General features: G+C 42.9%; 1 protein-coding gene across 1 annotated transcript in view; it reads left to right on the top strand.

The window, feature by feature from the left end:
• The window catches only part of ahr1b (aryl hydrocarbon receptor 1b), a 36,279-nt gene extending 21,513 nt beyond the window's left edge, over nt 1-14,766 (top strand). The window contains exons 3-11 of the mRNA XM_020617113.1: nt 2,114-2,223; nt 3,236-3,325; nt 4,154-4,274; nt 5,684-5,817; nt 6,339-6,541; nt 6,795-6,904; nt 9,256-9,397; nt 9,681-11,205; nt 12,020-14,766. Of these exons, the coding sequence (XP_020472769.1) occupies nt 2,114-2,223; nt 3,236-3,325; nt 4,154-4,274; nt 5,684-5,817; nt 6,339-6,541; nt 6,795-6,904; nt 9,256-9,397; nt 9,681-11,205; nt 12,020-12,169 (2,585 nt within the window). The 3' untranslated portion in view covers nt 12,170-14,766. The remainder of the gene's footprint in view (nt 1-2,113; nt 2,224-3,235; nt 3,326-4,153; nt 4,275-5,683; nt 5,818-6,338; nt 6,542-6,794; nt 6,905-9,255; nt 9,398-9,680; nt 11,206-12,019) is intronic.
• The last annotated feature ends 2,066 nt before the right edge of the window (nt 14,767-16,832 follow it).

The following is a 16,832-nucleotide window of genomic DNA, read 5'->3' as shown; positions in this document are numbered from 1 at the left end:
GAGAAGCTTCTTGACTACCTCAGTGACTTCAGCTTGGGTGATGGACGAGTCCACCTCTGAGCCCTCAGCCTCTGCTTCCTCATCGGAAGACATGGCACCGGGATTGAGGAGATCCTCAAAGTATTCCTTCCACCATCTGACAATGTCCCCAGTTGAGGTCAACAGCTGCCCACCTTCACTGTAAACAGTTTTGGCAGGGCACTGCTTCCCCCTCCTGAGGCGCCGGACGGTTTGCCAGAATTTCTTCGAGGCCAACTGATAGTTGGGGCCTCACCGAACTCCTCCCAGACCCAAGTTTTTGCCTCCGCAACCGCCTGGGCTGCAGCCCGCTTGGCCTGCTGGTACCCGTTGGCTGTCTCAGGAGTCCCACGAGCAAACCAGGCTCGAAAGGACTCCTTCTTCAGCTTGACGGCATCCCTTACTTCCGGTGTCCACCACCAGGTTCGGGCATTGCCACCACGACAGGCAACGGAGACCTTATGGCCACAGCTCTGAACGGCCGCATCAACAATGGAGGTGGAGAATATGGTCCACTCAGACTCAGTATCTCCAGCCTCCCCCGGGATCTGGTCAAAGCTCTGCTGGAGGCGGGAGCTGAAGATCTCTCTGACAGGGGATTCTGCTAAAAGTTCCCAACAGACCCTCACAATACGTTTGGGTCTGGGTTTGGGAACTGAGCAACATTAAAGTGCAAATATAGTGACGCCTGAAGGAGCTGTCTTGTGCAGCAGTCTATTCTCCAGCAAACATCCATTTTTTATACCGCAGAGTCCCAAACAGCATCACGGTGGGCTGGAGCCAATCCCAGCCATCTGCAGGCGAGAGGCAGGGTACACCCTGGACAGGTCGCCAGTCCATCACAGAGCTAACACACAGACAAACAACCACTCACTACGGGGAATTTAGAGACACCAATCAACCTATGCTGCATGTCTTTGGACTGCGGGAAGAAGCCGGAGCACCCGGAGAGAACCCACGCAAGCACGGGGAGAACATGCAAACTCCACACAGAAAGGCCCCAGGTTGGCCAGGGCCTGAACCCTTCTCACTGTGAGGCAACAGCGCTAACCACCACGCCACCTTTTGTCTTGTGCAAAAAGCTGTCTTAAAAAGCTGGCCCCTAACTCCTGAAATCTTCACTTGATTTGTGCATGTTTTTTGTTCACACTGACTTCACTTCCTTGTGGACTTGCAGGCTTATGGCTGCAACATAAAATATATATATAGTATATATATAATATTATTATAACATTATAAATAATAAGTCTTCCAACATCAGCCATTTTCCCATCAGAAGAAAAAATATTTCTTTGACCTTATTTTAAAAAGGTAGAAAATGATTGAAGTGGTAACTTTTCCCTTCGCTACAAACTGGGCTTGCACATTTGATGAAACTAATAAAACAGACATTTGAATAAAACATTTTAAAAAAAGCACCTCATGCTTTATGTATACTGTGGACTATGCACAAACAAATATATAATGAATATATCATTTATATATTCATTTTATTTAAAGTCAGAAATGTATATTATTCTCCATTGTGATGGTTCCTGTGAATCACTTCCTGTAGATGACATCTGAAACATCTGCATTATCAGTTCAAATTATGTTTATAAGGACAAGAACTTTAAGATAAAGACAGCCATTTTTGCAGCACTGCAACTAAATATTATTTTCTCAATCAACAAAAGATAGTTTGATCCAAAATAATGTAAGAAAAAAATTCTAACTGCTGTGTAAAATACCTTGCAATGGTTTTTGTCCATCAAACCGTCTGGAATCAAATACAGTGTATTGTGTTTGCAACCGTGTTTGACAAAGAAAAGCAGTAAATCCTCACAAATGAGAAGTGAAAACTAGGTCACCTATGATGAAAATGACAAAGTGATGATGAAAATAGCTGAAACAGTAACAAGATATTTGTGTTTCTGTTGTGATGTTTGTCTGATGTGCTGGTGTTACAGCAGGCATCACACAAGCTTGTCAGACAAAGTAAAAGTTGTGCACTTCGACTTAATGTTAGTGCACTAAACATGAGGAAGACCAGAGACTAAAGCTTGTTTGATTCTCTCCACCTCCACCCTCCTGCCCTGTGTGTCCCTCTGTACAGTTGCTCTGAACAGTCGTAACAAAGCATCTCCAGCTGGCGTGAATGATGACGACGATAAAACAGCAGGAGTGGCTGAGACCAGGATCCCTGAAGGCGAGCTGCTGCTGCAGGTCAGTTTTACAACCGAGGGTACATTCAGAGCCCAGACTTCAAACCCATGCAACACCTCAGAGATGGAATGAAAGGCTGAGTGTGAGTGTTGGACCTCACTAATGCTCTGGTGGCTGAAAGGGAGAAAGTCCAAAATCTGGTGTAAAGCCCATTGACTGTATATTAGAGATGGACAAACCCATCGTGACATCACCCACTGGTTTTCTGAAGAGCAGTTTTGAAGCTCAAGTCTGGCTGTCGCCATCTTGGCAGTGCTTCACTCCAGCTCCTACAGATAATCCAAAACTGGGCAAAGAGATGGGGTGTGAGTGGAGCTCTCTAGACAGCTAGTGGCCACACCCTTGTTCTGTTGGAAAATCCAAACATTTTGCTGCAATTTCAAGCCACGGTACAGTTTTTAAGAAAAGATGACGGACAGGCCTGTTTCTGATTCAAGTCAAAACATGAAAAAAAAAACCCTCCCCTCGTTCAGGGTGGTTGTGTGTCCTCAGTATGTGTGATTGAGTGGAGAGCAAGCTCTCTGGCTGGAGTCGCTGATTTTCCAGTCTAGTTACTCCCAGCATGTATCCCACTGGCATTCCAGGAGAGAGGAGAGGAAACAGCCTGGCCCACAGTCCCCACCCCTGGCAGTGAGCTTTCATTATTATGATCAGAATACATTTCCCCAGATTGTCAGTAATGAGAAACAAAAGCTCGTTTAGAGAAACAGACTCAGTGAGGAGGTGAGTGTGCCACAGCGTGCCTCCCCCTCTTCATCAGGATGAGAGGGGAGATGAAGAGCTATCGCTTCACAGGCAGAGGAGTGCACAATTTATTTCTGAAGTTTGAGTTGGTTTTTTCACAGCAGATGATTGTGAATTATAGAAGAGCTGTGAGCATATCTGTTATTCAGACTCAGAAAATGGAGGAAACAGAGCAGAATGTCTTAATTGTGCTGTAGAATTGATTATTGGTGACAACAACTGACAATAACCTGCTAACTGTCTGTATAAATGTTATACTGAACCACAGGCTCTCAACGGTTTCATCCTGGTTGTCACTGCCAATGGGACCATCTTCTACTGCTCTCACACCATCCAGGACTACCTGGGCTTCCACCAGGTATCCTATCAATACCACTCTTTATTTACACTTCTAATCACCTCAAATAATTAGTCCTTAAATAGTCCTAAGACTTTTGTCAACAGTGGTAGCGCAAAAAATTCCCTGTAGGAGACAGGTGGAAACAGAACAATCAGAAATACAAACAGAGTGTGGGAAGGGGAACCTCCTCTTATTCTGATGTGAATACATGAGGAAATCTGTGGTCTGGGTCTCTAGAGCTCAGACAACACTTGTGGCTTAACTTGTAGCCTGATCGTAGTAACATGTTTTGCAGTGCCTTGCTTGCTGAAACACTGTGTTCTGAATGACAAAGCTCACATAACACTATACAAGTGCATATTACACACACTTAGATTGTTTTCACATTAAGGAGAGGAAGTTACATTTTGTAGTAACGGGCCGTTCCTGTTAGGGGTCACCACAGTGAATCATCAGTTCCCACTGAACTGACAATTTGAATGTTAAACATGGGATGTTTGTACGCCTGGATAATGTCTAATTTAGAGTCGCCAATCAACCTACGCTGCATATCTTTGGACTGAGGGAGGAAACCGGTGCACCTAGACAAAAAACCTTGGCCCTTGAACCTTGATGCAGGCACCACAGTGCTGAGTCAATAAATCTAATCGATCAAAATGAATCTGTTTGGGGAGACAAACGCCACAGACAAGAGCGACAAATCACTGTCAAGCAACCTCATATGATTCATATTATTTTGATGGATTTACTGACATTTTTTTTATTTTTCAGATGTGTAATTTTACCTTTATTCTGTTTGTAACTTGTTTATTTCAGCATAGACTTATTGCGCCCTCTTCTTCACAGACGGACGTCATGCGCCAGAGTGTGTATGAACTGGTCCACACGGAGGACCAGCAGGAGCTCAGGAGAAACTTGCACTGGGCTTTGGATCCTCCTTCTGCCATTACTCAGGACACCCCCCAAGGTGATGACTCACTCTCCACCTGAATGAGTTTATTGTTAAGGCTACAACAAAACCACAAGATCAAGATCCTGGTGGGACTGAATACAGGTCTCCAACCCTTTTGTCTGAAGGGCAACCACGACAAATGAACAACACATCAGATTGGTTTGTTGAGATGAAGGTTCTGTTTTATTTGACCTTGGCTCCTGGTCATGTTTCTGAAATGTATGCAGAAAGGGTTGTTAATTCTTTAAAATTTGCAGAGATTTTGTTCATTTGGCCACCTTTTGCTCAAATTTTGCAACTAACTGCAAACATTTGTAAGTATAAAATGTGCTGGCTGAGGTGTTTGTGTTATTGTCCAAACATAATGTGCTTCAGTAGAACTGCACCAAAGCTAAATGTGCTGCTCCACTGCAGCCCACAGTCTGTGTGTGAGCATACATGTTTGGATTCAATATTAGATGGTTAAGTACCCACAGTTTAAGCATTGAACTGTGAGATCATCCCCAGGTCATGTGATCCTGTAATCGTCACGGTGACTTAAGAGGCAAAGTGGTCCCAGAGCTGTACTTAAGATGCTTATGTCTTTATGCTTTGGTTCTGAATGGTGTGTTTAGGTTAAGACCCACAGCGCTGACACAACTAACCCATTCCTGCACCGAGGACGTGTGTGCACTGTCCTCTTTAAAACTGCAGCAAATGCTATCACTTGGCGTTATGACAGAGACAGTTTCAGGCATTAAGTAAAATAAAATAAGTGCATTTTCTACAGCTGATGGTATGAGACAACATTTAATCTGAACGGAAGAATAAATACAGAGGGCACAATGACGTCAATCTAATGTTCTTCCTCTTAATATGTGCGCTTCATTTTCACATTATGTCCTCTTTAAAACTGCAGCAAATGCTATCACTTGGCGTTATGACAGAGACAGTTTCAGGCATTAAGTAAAATAAAATAAGTGCATTTTCTACAGCTGATGGTATGAGACAACATTTAAACTGAACTGAAGAATAAATACAGAGGGCACAATGATGTCAATCTAATGTTCTTGCTCTTAATATGTGCACTTCATTTTCACATTTGTGACATTATTAAGGCAACTCAGGACACCAGAAGTCAAGAAGCACTGCTTCTCTGTGGAAGAACCATAGATGTGACAGACACATTTTTAAAGTCACAGTAGACCATCTTCATCTTCTGTATGACTCAATAAGATGTATTTACAAATGAGATGACTTTATGAACTGGATATCATTTCAAGAGGAATTTGATCAAATTCTTCTTTCACTCAAAGGTATGTTGCAAATACAGAGTGATGCAGAGCTTTGGAGGATTGTTATTGTTACTTCACTGGCCTTTTAACAACAGTTTCTCAAGTTCAACTGACTGTATAATCTTCAGATCATATTTTCTGTAATTACAGAGAGGGAACCAGGCAGCAGTCCAGCTTTGGTATCCTACAACCCTGAACAGCTTCCCCCTGAGAACTCGTCCTTCCTGGAGAGGAGCTTTATGTGTCGCTTTCGCTGCCTGCTGGGTAACTCCTCCGGCTTTCTGGTAGGTTACACAATAAGGAGAAACCCTGCAGACTAAAGGTATATTTTTATCCAGAGCTGGCGGGACTAGACTTCAATATGTGGCCTTTTACTTGACTTGTCTGTCTGCCTGCCACAAGTAGAGGTCTATGTAGGACTGTTTCTGTCAAAGAAGCACAGTCTAAAATGTCCCACCTGCTCTCACAAATCCAACATCCCACTCCTGATGGTTCAGATCACTTTCCACGGCAACGATTTAAAGTATTTGTTTTCACTATCATGCACAGTAAATAAGACACATGTAGCTTTTATACAGTCATTTATGAAAATGTCAGCATTCAGATCTTATGGAGGATGAACAGCAGAGAACTGGATTACACAATAGGGAATGGATCTCATACAGATACAGCGTAGTTGTGGGACTAGATGGGGTAGATAGGGATGTATTTCCTAAAATACACCTCCATCACATTTATTGTGGCACCAATGGAAAAACATAAAAAAACAACTGGTTTAAACTTTATTAATTTCCTGATTTTACAGGCTTTGAACATTCAGGGCAGGCTCATGTTTCTGCATGGACAGAACCAGCAGCATGAAAACGGAGGAAAGGCCCCGCCGCAGCTCGCCCTGTTTGCCATCGCCACTCCTCTGCAGCCTCCGTCCATCCTGGAGATCAAGACAAAGAACATGATCTTCAGAACCAAACACAAGCTGGACTTCACACCCCTGGCCTGTGATGCAAAGTAATGAGAGTGAAATTTAACATATACGTACATAACACGCTCCAAACATGTCTTATTGAGCTGTGTGAATTCTCCTCTCTCTCAGCACTTGATACAAGATGTTCTCCAACTGATTGTTGGGATAAAGAAGGAATTACTATATAACTGTGAATAATTGTGCAGAGGGAGCTTCATAACTGATATTTACTGATCCTATATGGTAGATATGACATAGTAAGAGCAGTGCCTAGTAAATGATGGTCTTTTTGTGCAGGGGGAAGATAGTGCTGGGGTACACGGAGGCCGAACTGCGGGTACGAGGATCTGGCTATCAGTTCATCCATGCAGCAGACATGTTGCACTGTGCAGAGAACCACATCAGAAGTAAGCTCTTTCACCCTGTTGCTTGACAGAAAACAACTAAGTTCATTTCTCTCTAACTTTATCTGCAGCTGTGTGTTTTTGAATTGCATCTGCAGTGGTCCTAAGGCTGCAGCTGCTCTCTCTACTGCTATCTACGTGAACTGCACATTAAAATCCAGCACAGGAGACTTTCTCCAAAGTAAATATTTGTAGAGAGGAAAGTGGATCTTTCTCATAAGACCAATGAAATCATATTTTGAATTGATGCATTTTAGGTTTTGGGGGGTATTTTATTGCTTTATTAGGCACTGGACAGTTAAGAGCTGACAGGAAATGATGTGGAGAGATGGTGAATGGCACACAACAAAGGTCTGCAGCTGGAGTCAAACCAGGGCTGTAAATGTATGGCTAGCGCCTTAAACATCAGTACAGCCCTCATTAAGCACATTTCAAGACAGCTTCATTGGGGAACATTTAAAAAATAATTTACATAAGCATGTTTTTTTGTTTTTTTACATGCTTTTAGCTGAGGTGAGTGTGCCTAAGTTCCAAATCCAAAGTCTTGTTGAGGATCAAACAGCAGTGTCTCAGATTTTATACCATTCTGTTTTTGGACCTAATGGACAAAGACACACTGTCATCTGTCCTGCAGCTTTACAATACAGGTGACTGCATGTGAACACATTGTTAAGGTGGCACAAAAGAGGTGATCATTATGTAGTCTGAAGCAGTTTTATCATGAAGACAATGTGTAATATACATTCATCCATCTTTGATGTTCACCAACAGGCTGTGATGTGAAAGAAGATGAGGAAAACTGGCCCAAAATGATTAGAGAGTTCAGACAGCTTTCACAAGTAATCCTGCTGGATTAGGGAGCAGATTGGGGAAAGCTGCAGAGCTGCGTCAGCAGAGGATAGGGCCCACAACTCCACTGCATGAGCAAAACATCAGAGATTATTCATTCAGTAGCAGCACCACACAAACACTGCAGAGGTCAGGTGTGTTACCGAGCACTCTCAGGGTCACTGTACTTTAATCAAGATCAATCAATCACATTTTATTTGTATAGCGCCAAATCACAACAAAAGTCATCTCAGGACATGTTACACAGTAAGGTCTAGAGCTTACTGTTATGATGTAAGAACAGAAGAGCTGACAGACCTCTTCCTCAGACTAACATCATATTATGTTATGTTAAGTAGGATTTTTTTTTTATTTCACCCACTGTACCTTCCCACTTTACTTTCCATGCTTCTCAACTTTGTGCACATGGAAAAGAAAGATTGGTTTAGGTACAAGATGGGCTGTGACATGTTGCTTAAGGGCATGGATGGACTATGAGACAATGGGCCCTAGGGACAGACATGCAAAAAGCCCCTACTTCACAGACTGAGCAACCATGTGGATTGCAATCAGTTGGTGTCTTCTTGTGGTTGTTTTGCCTCTGTTTTTAACTTTTTTGTGTTCATTTTTGTCTGGTTTTGATGTCTTTGTAGTCATTTAGCACTTATTTTTATTTGTTTGTGTTTACTTTTTTGTCAGTTTGCATCTATTTGTAGCTGATTTGTTGTCTTTTGGGGATTTTTCTGTCTCAATTTAGTCTTTTTGTAGTTTTGTGGCTTCTCTGTAGTCATTTGATTGACTTTCCAACAGAAAGGTTAGCAAAGGTTAGGGGTGGCTGTGGCTCAGGAGGTAGAGCAGGTTGTTTCCTAACCGGAAGATTAGCGGTTCAATTCCCGGCTTATCCAGTCAAAGTGTCCTTGAGCAAGACACTGTACCCCCAGTTGCTCCCTCTGATGTCACAAATGTGTGAGTGTGAATGGCCAAATAGTGTGCTGTAAAAGCATAGAAAGGCGCTATACAAGTATAAGACCATTTACCAATCCCTTCATAGTTCTCTGGTCTAGGGCCCTCGACTGCCTGTGCATTGTAGGCCTGGTCAGTGATCCATCTACGGTTAAAAGAAATGTTTTTTTTAATATCAATGTGATGTGTAAGATCAAACCATAACTTCCACTTGTTCAATCGGGACAGTTACATTTCATTGAACTTGAATGAAATCATGCTCCCCAGTGACCCAATGGACTTGTTTTACTGTAGCTGCACCTCTTGTGAGGCTCTGGGACTATTCATCAATGTTAAATCTTTTTTACTTGGTATAAATGTAACTGACATGCCAGGGTGGTAAACATGAACATATTGTTCTAGACTTACATAAAGTAACCTTATAGGATTTCTGGCTTTCCACCTTTTAATACTCAGGAGTCACCAATATGCAAAATGTGGCCTCTGTTGCTGCTGAAAATAAGTTTAGATTAGGTTTGTTAGACAGTTAACTCATCATAACTGTTTGTGTTCCATATTTGCAGTGATAAAGACTGGGGAGAGTGGTCTGACTGTGTTCAGGCTTCTCACTAAGGAGAATCGCTGGAAATGGGTCCAGGCTAATGCCAGGCTGGTCTACAGGAACGGCAAACCTGACTACATCATCGCCACCCAGAGGCCTCTTCTGTGTGTTCCTGTTTGTTTAGCTTGTGTTGTAAATGCACAAAACAGACCCGTTGTATTCAAAGACAGACTAGACAAACAGCAACAGATCCTTCATAATCAAAAGTTTATATGCAGACAAATAATAACCTCTCATGTTTAATTTGATGTATGTAAGACCTGAAGACTTTACCCTTTTAATAACAGCAAAGTGGGTTCAAGCCAAAAACAAAATATAAACGTTCCTGCTTTGTAAATGAGTTGCCTTGGTCAGGTCTCCAGATAAGAATGTTTTCTGACTTTACAGGGATGAAGAGGGAGAAGAACACCTGCGTAAGCGCTCCATGCATCTGCCCTTTACCTATGCTACAGGTGAGGCCCTGCTCTATGAGTCCAACCATCCCATTGCAGGCTTCAGAGATGGAACCCATGAAAAAAACACTGGCAAGACAAAGAAGAGTCGGACTGACAGGCTGGTGATCGATGGTCTGGACCCTAGCTCATTGCTGGGGGCAGTTATGAGTCAGGATGAGTCAGTGTATGTGTGCCAGCCCGCCCTGGAGCCCAAAATGTCATTCCATAGCAGCTTCTTTGAGGACCAAATGGCCTGGCCTGAGTCGAGCACTGGGGCAGTTGGTCCAGGCATCACAGACTTGAGCATCGGTTTCGACCCACTGCTGGCTACTCTGGACTCCCTCTCACTGGAAGGCCAAGGGACTGAGGGTGCAGACGAGGGTGGGTGTTCAAATGGTGAGCTGTTTGGGGCTCTGGAAGGTCTGGGGCTGAGTGCTGAGGACCTGGAACTGCTGCTGCTAGATGAACGCATGATCAGAGTTGAGATGGACCAGGAACAGGTGCCCACTTTGGATGACCTGCTGACAAATCACGAGATCCTCTCATATATTTATGATTCCATAGTGGGAAAGACTGAGTCCACAGAGCATGAAGGGCAGGTGCCTCCTGGTCCAGCCTCAGCAACAGAGAGTTATCCCACCTTTGATAGTAGTGTACAAATGCATATTCCTCCCCATAAGCTTCCCCTCATGGGGCAGGCTCCCATTGTCCAGCTGTCCCAGCAGATGCAGCAGCACCTCAACCTGAAGTCAGGTAAAGTGGCGGTGGACTGGGATCAGCAGAGTGACCATTTGGCTGATACGGTGGCTAATGGAGAGCTGCTGGGGCAAAATCAACCTAACCCTAGTGGACCATGGACAGCCCAAGGCATCCTAGCTAGTGCGGAGATACAACTGGAACACTTTAGCACCCAACAGACTATTTTCAGTGGCAAGGCCTTGAAGCTGGAAGGCGAACTTTGTCAGCAGCAGACTCATGAGCACTACCTTCAGCAGCAGCAGCTCTCGCAGCAGTGCTGTGTCAAACAGAAGGCTGCCAACCTCTGTGGATTCTGTGGCACCGCCAGCACAGAGCACTCAGCTGGGAATTCCCAGTGGCACAGCTGTGGATTCGGAGAGAGCCTAAGCAGCATCCCCTGCCTTGATAGCAGCCAAAGACCTCTAGCAGACACCTCACTAGATTCTTGCATAGATTACAGCATGCCTGATACTGACAATGCAGATTACACTATTAGTGGCAGTGGCTCGTTTGGGACAGGTGGACAACAGCATGGGACAGAATCTGTGATTTCACCCTTACAGGGGGTGCAGCACCAGCAGATCTCAGTTCCTTTGGCTCAGGATCCCTCCAGCCTGTTACAGTACCCTCCTCCCAGTGCCTCCCTGGAGCAGATCCTGGGAGCGGGCAAGTCCTGCGGTCAGCTGGAACCTTTTGGCACAGCAACTTCTGAGATGCCTCCTGATCCCAGTGTCAGTAAGGTGAGGTCGCTGAAACACTCATATAGTTATTGTATCAAAATCCTAGTTAAAACAGTTTGGAAGCTCATTCTTGGACTTTGTCCAGAGTTTCCCTTCCATACATGTAGCACACAACAGGAGATAGTCTGTGTCAGACCTGTTCTCACTTACTGGAAATACTGTATTTGGTTTATGTGAGAGGTGGCACCTGCGTAGAGTGCACAAGAGGCGGGACATGATGTGGTCATGTAGCCAGTTTGTAATTTGGTCATAAACAACCAAGTCTCTTGCCTTGTCTGACGATTCAGTGCTAGCTCTTAACGATAGAAGTTCCCAAATCTCACTGTGTCTCAATTTAGATATTTTCTTTGGTGTCTTCATTGTAAATGACCATTTTTCTTCACCAGGGGATGATTGTATTCTTCCGGTTTCACGCCAGTCACATGATAGAACGTATTCAACACACTCATTAGCTTGTTGTGAATGCTCCAGACTATACGCTGCTGTTTTCTCGCTCTGGCTCACTCAGACAATACTCTGACTTTGTACTAGGGAGCCGCATAAGATAAAGTCCATTTATCTGGGTCAGCTGACTCTGACATTTGTGCTCTCGCATACAATTCCTCCAGGTAATGTCTAGAGAATTTCAGGGTTCCAGTGCATGTCTGAAAAGTGCTATAGAGAAAATCCACAGCATGTGACAACAGAGTTAACATCAGGGATACTGTTTTTGAGGAAAGACCATTGCTTCAACTCACACTTCCTTAAATATATGATGGTGTTTTGATGTTCCTCCCAGCTCTCTGTACTCATGATATCCTCTTGCCTTGTGCAGGTTGACAACGGCTGCATCCTGAGCAGTGCTTGCCCAGGAGGCTGTGTTCTGCCCAGCGGGAATGGATCAGCGCCCCCTGCTGTCCAGATGCCCAGTCCCGAGACTTTGTCCAACCTCCTCGCCCCACGAGCCACCGGTTTCTATCTCTGACCAAATGACCAGGAGCGGTCACACAGCATGACCCTGGACCAGCCTTATACATCTAGACATCATAACACACCCAGCTGAATAAATGTAGGCCTGTGTGTTCTTCTTTTTCTTTCATTTTTAATGTGTAATGTTTTTTGTGGAGGGGATCATTGTGTTGTATTATCATGAGTCTTCTGTTTACTGTGATGCAGTCAAGAGTGTTAAGCTGAGTTTAAGGTCAACATGAGTTTTTGTGAACCTGAGTTTTATAATTCTACATTCAGATACAAGGCAGGAGCAGAGAAGAGTGGGTCTGAAACAAGGATCTGACCAAGCATTGTCATGCGAGTTTATGTTTTACATCAGATATTTCCAGTTTTTCCTGGTTTAAAATCATAGCTTGGTTTTATGGCTAGAGTTCTTTGCTTCGATTTGTATCTGATCGCACAATAAAACACACAACCACACAGGCAGTGCAACATTCTGGTGTCTTTGGTCCTGGCAGTTGACAGGACATCAGCTTTGCTAGTTTTTCCATCATGCTACAGGGATTTAATCTGTCAGTGTTCAGTGATTTCTTTGTTGAACAGTTTTACTTGTCAATAATGAGATTCATCTATATGACTAGAAATATCTTGCACTTTATTTTAACATAATGCAGATGTGTAGTCAGGGACACTGGGGTTATAAAAACAACAGACCCTTTTTGTTTGTTTGTTTTTATCTTTGAAACAACTGATGCAAAATGGACCAGTTTGCATCTTCTCTTACTTGAGGAACATTTCAGGTGATGGGTTAATGTCCTCACAAGCACAAACAGCTCTGTATAGCTGTTAGTTTCATCTTTTTTGTCTTTCTCCTCTTGAATTGTTTTCTTGTTGTTTATAATGTTGATGATCTTGAACCTCTGGGTGAGTTTTCTTTTTAATTTTGGGCATTGTATTACTCTAACTGGCTTGATTAGTAGAAGTCACTTAAATGTAATTGTATGTATTCGTGTCCTACAGCCAGTACACATTCTTGATCTCTCAAAAAAAAGTACATGAAATGCTTTGTCATCCTTGTGAGGGAATTGGGAAACCGTTTTACACTGGATCCAAACTCAAATCCATTACAGTGCAGTAAAGCTCGAATTTTTAGAGATAACATCTGCCATCTTGTTTGCTCTCTCAACCAAACGTCAGGTAAAGTGAAGACGCTGAACAAAGCAAATAAACTGAGCTTCCAGAGAAGTCCAGAGTAAAGCCAGGTATGATAGTATGTCAGTCTTCTCCCCTGATTTAGCATCATCAAGATATTTCACTAAAATGTCAGACTGTTCCTTTCAAAAGGTAGAAAACTTGTCACTAAATCAGGTCAGTAATTTCAGGTGTGTGCAGGGCTGGAAAAGCCAAATGTGAGTCTGAGGGTGAGAGGTCTCTGCTGGTGGGACACAGATCTGAATGTCTCTTGTACATAGAGAAAGGACTGGAACGTGACAGTCGGATTATTTCAACTAGAAAAGAGATGTCTGTGTAATTGTTCTAATGTCATTACTACTGGTATTAGCACGTCTTATGTTGAAATGTGATACACACGTGGTTCATTTCCTTTTCCTTCCCTTTGTTTTTCTACAGCAGAATTGTTTGATATGTTTAATATGGTTGATGTGACTTATTAACTAACTATGTGAAAAAGATGCTTATACAAACAAGCTTTGACAAATGCAAGTATCAAACTCCTTGGTTGATTCTTTTTGTTCTGCTTTTTAAAAAGTGTAACTAGTGCTCTCATCACAACACACTGGACTCAAACAGCATGACAATGGTGCCATACTACTGAGACTTGGAGAGTTTAGTATTCAGCCACAGTAATGTCAACATCCTAACAAGACCTGGTGTAGATGTTGTAGATTGGACTCGTGTCCTTTAATGGCTTGTTTAAAATGTTTCTTCCTTTGAAATAAAGAATTGAACGGATCACGGTGAAAACCACTCTGACATACAGTACATCCCCCTCTCCGAGTCCTCTGGATTTGTACTCAGCTGGACAGTGAGCAGCAGTGACTCCTTAATGTGGAAATGTGAAGGTGTTATATGTAGCATTAAAACATCAGTGAATAAAGACCACATTACATCTGAGAAGTCTGAATGATTAACTAGAAACAAAACCACAGTGGCTTATATCGTAGCAGAGGGATACAGGAAGTGCAGTTACACCCAGAATGATGTGTTTGATGAGTTTCAATCCATGTTTCAGATGTTTTCCTTCAAAGAGAAAAAGCATTGGAATGAGAGAATACCTTTCACAAGCAAGAACCATGGCACAGCAGTGAGTTTAAAGGTTTGATGCAGTGAAGAAGTGTTGGATGTTAGGATGGTTGTGATTGAGGAGGACATGAATGTGGAGGTATTGAGTCAGCTGACCTGATTACAGGCTCCAGATGTAGAAAAAAGGAGAGAGGTTGGAATAGGAGGGAATAGGAGGGTTCCACAAACCTGAGACAAACGGGAATGTGGGTTAACCAGGTACAGGATATGGAAGCTTGCACAGAAGTTTAGATGTTTGAGTTTTTTGTCTGCTTGATGTCACTTTTACTACTATTCTTGTAATTTTGGATTTAACTTTGTACAATGTTTTTGTCTCTGAAGAAGAGGTTTCTAACCTCAATGGATTAGAAACAATAAATAAAAAAATCTTCACTAAAACACTTTGTTTGTCACAAGAAGTCAACTTCCTTGAAACAAAGCCCTCAAAATCTCCTCAAACTGCAACAGAAGCTTCTGTAATCAGCTTAAATAAAAAGGTGATATTTGATTTCTTGGAGTGCAGTGCCTTTGTATTTGAATCCACAGACAACATCACTACTTTAAATTGCAGTTCATTCACTGACATCATTAGTGTTGAAACATCAAGACTCAAAATAATAAAGGTAGGAAAGTAGGACAAAGGGATGTGGATGGGGGTTGAGATGGATTCAGCATACATGTGTAATCCTATTGTTAGCTACCACATATTTATGTTAGACATGTACACCCACGGGGAATTTGATTTATATCATTATTTGTCTCATTAAAACTAAAAACAGCAGAAATGAATAAGAAAGTTTTGAGATGAATGTCTGAAAGAGGCAGTGAAGGTGTCGCTCTGAGTCTCCTGTGGGTGTAGGCTGAGTGGTGGATGGAGGAGAGCGGGGTCCAGATGTACTAAAGCTCTCTTTGTTTATGCAAAGACACATCTCATGTCATTCTAATGGAATAAGGCAAAAACAACAAGAGGACCAAATGTGCCTGAGGGACATTGTTCTAGATATAATGTTCAGAGTGGACATATTTAAATCTTTAGAGCCCTTCTGAAGAACGGACTGCAGCCTGGGATGAGTAAATCACCACCCCAGTACATCTGGCTCCGCCCTCTGAGCCTGTCATGGCCACACTGTGGCTTCCGTTGGCCAAACAGAGCAGAGACAAAGCTTCCAAAGATGTACAGAGAAAACCTCGCATGCAGGAACACAGATACTTGCAGTGGACCAGAGGCATAGTAGGAAAAACACAGATATTACCAGTCTTGGAAAGTAACTAAGTACATTTACTCAAGTACTGTATTAAGTACAACTCTGAGGTACTGGGACTTTACTGGTGTTTCCATTTCATGCTTCTTTATGTCAGGATTTCTGTCTCACTCCTGTTTATTTTGGCCTTTCTACTTGTCTTTCAGTCACTTGAGCGTCACCCACTCACTCACCTGTCTCAGATCATCATGCCTGTTACCTGCTTGTGCTTGTCCCTGTACCTGAACGTGCTTCTCTACCTCTGCCTGCCTGTAAACTTGGCCATCGCTATTTCTACTCCAGCTTTGACGGCTTTATACTTCAACCCCACCATTGTATGCAGCCAACACTAATGTTATTATTTACCCCTGTGTTTTTCCTACTGTGGTCCGTCTAAACAGCGGAGGGTGATTCCAGTAGACTTAGCTGTTTATTGTAGAGTTTGTATGATCTTACTGGCCTGGGATAGCATCAGTGCACTAAGAGCCTGCACACCCTCACAGATGTTTTTACTAATCCTGGTTGAAGCTCATGGCTGAAATAAGTTACATTTAATTTAATTTAATTCAATTTTATTTTTGTAACCTGGGCATTCTGCTGGAAACCTAAGTGCTCTGAGTCGCCCTCTATTGTTCACTTTGGGTACTATACTGCTTTTCAAAATGGTGTTGTGGATGAAAAGAAGGTAGGATGGCTTTAAGAATCATCAATCGTCAATTCAGGATAACAAAGAAAAGGAGGGGAAGCAGTGTGTTACTTGGAAAAGGCTGACGTCATCCATTAAATCGGACTTGATTTAAGTCCTTCAAGGACAGTGTGACAAAAATCCAAACAACAACAACATGACACAGTGGTGTGGTTGTTATGTGCGGCCCTGTCCACTAGGTGGCAGTAGTATACAGGGAGAGCACAGGAGCAGCTTGCAATGACTTTCATGCTGATGAGGTGATGCGTTCAGACTGGCAGAAAACCAGAGGAGTGACAGGGACACAATAAGAATGGCTCCCTCTGGACAAATGCCAGGCCAGCTTATTTTAGACTCATATTTGTCTAGGCTAATGTGCTCATATGTCCACCTGCATTTATTCTTTCTTTTAACTCTGCTGTGGGTTTTACTAGTTTCTTTGTTTCTCTGCTGTTTGAGCTGTGCAGGTA

This window comes from Monopterus albus, unplaced genomic scaffold, assembly GCF_001952655.1.
Source record: "Monopterus albus unplaced genomic scaffold, M_albus_1.0 scaffold185.1, whole genome shotgun sequence".
NCBI lineage: Eukaryota > Metazoa > Chordata > Actinopteri > Synbranchiformes > Synbranchidae > Monopterus > Monopterus albus.
This window is presented reverse-complemented; position numbering and strand designations above follow the sequence as displayed.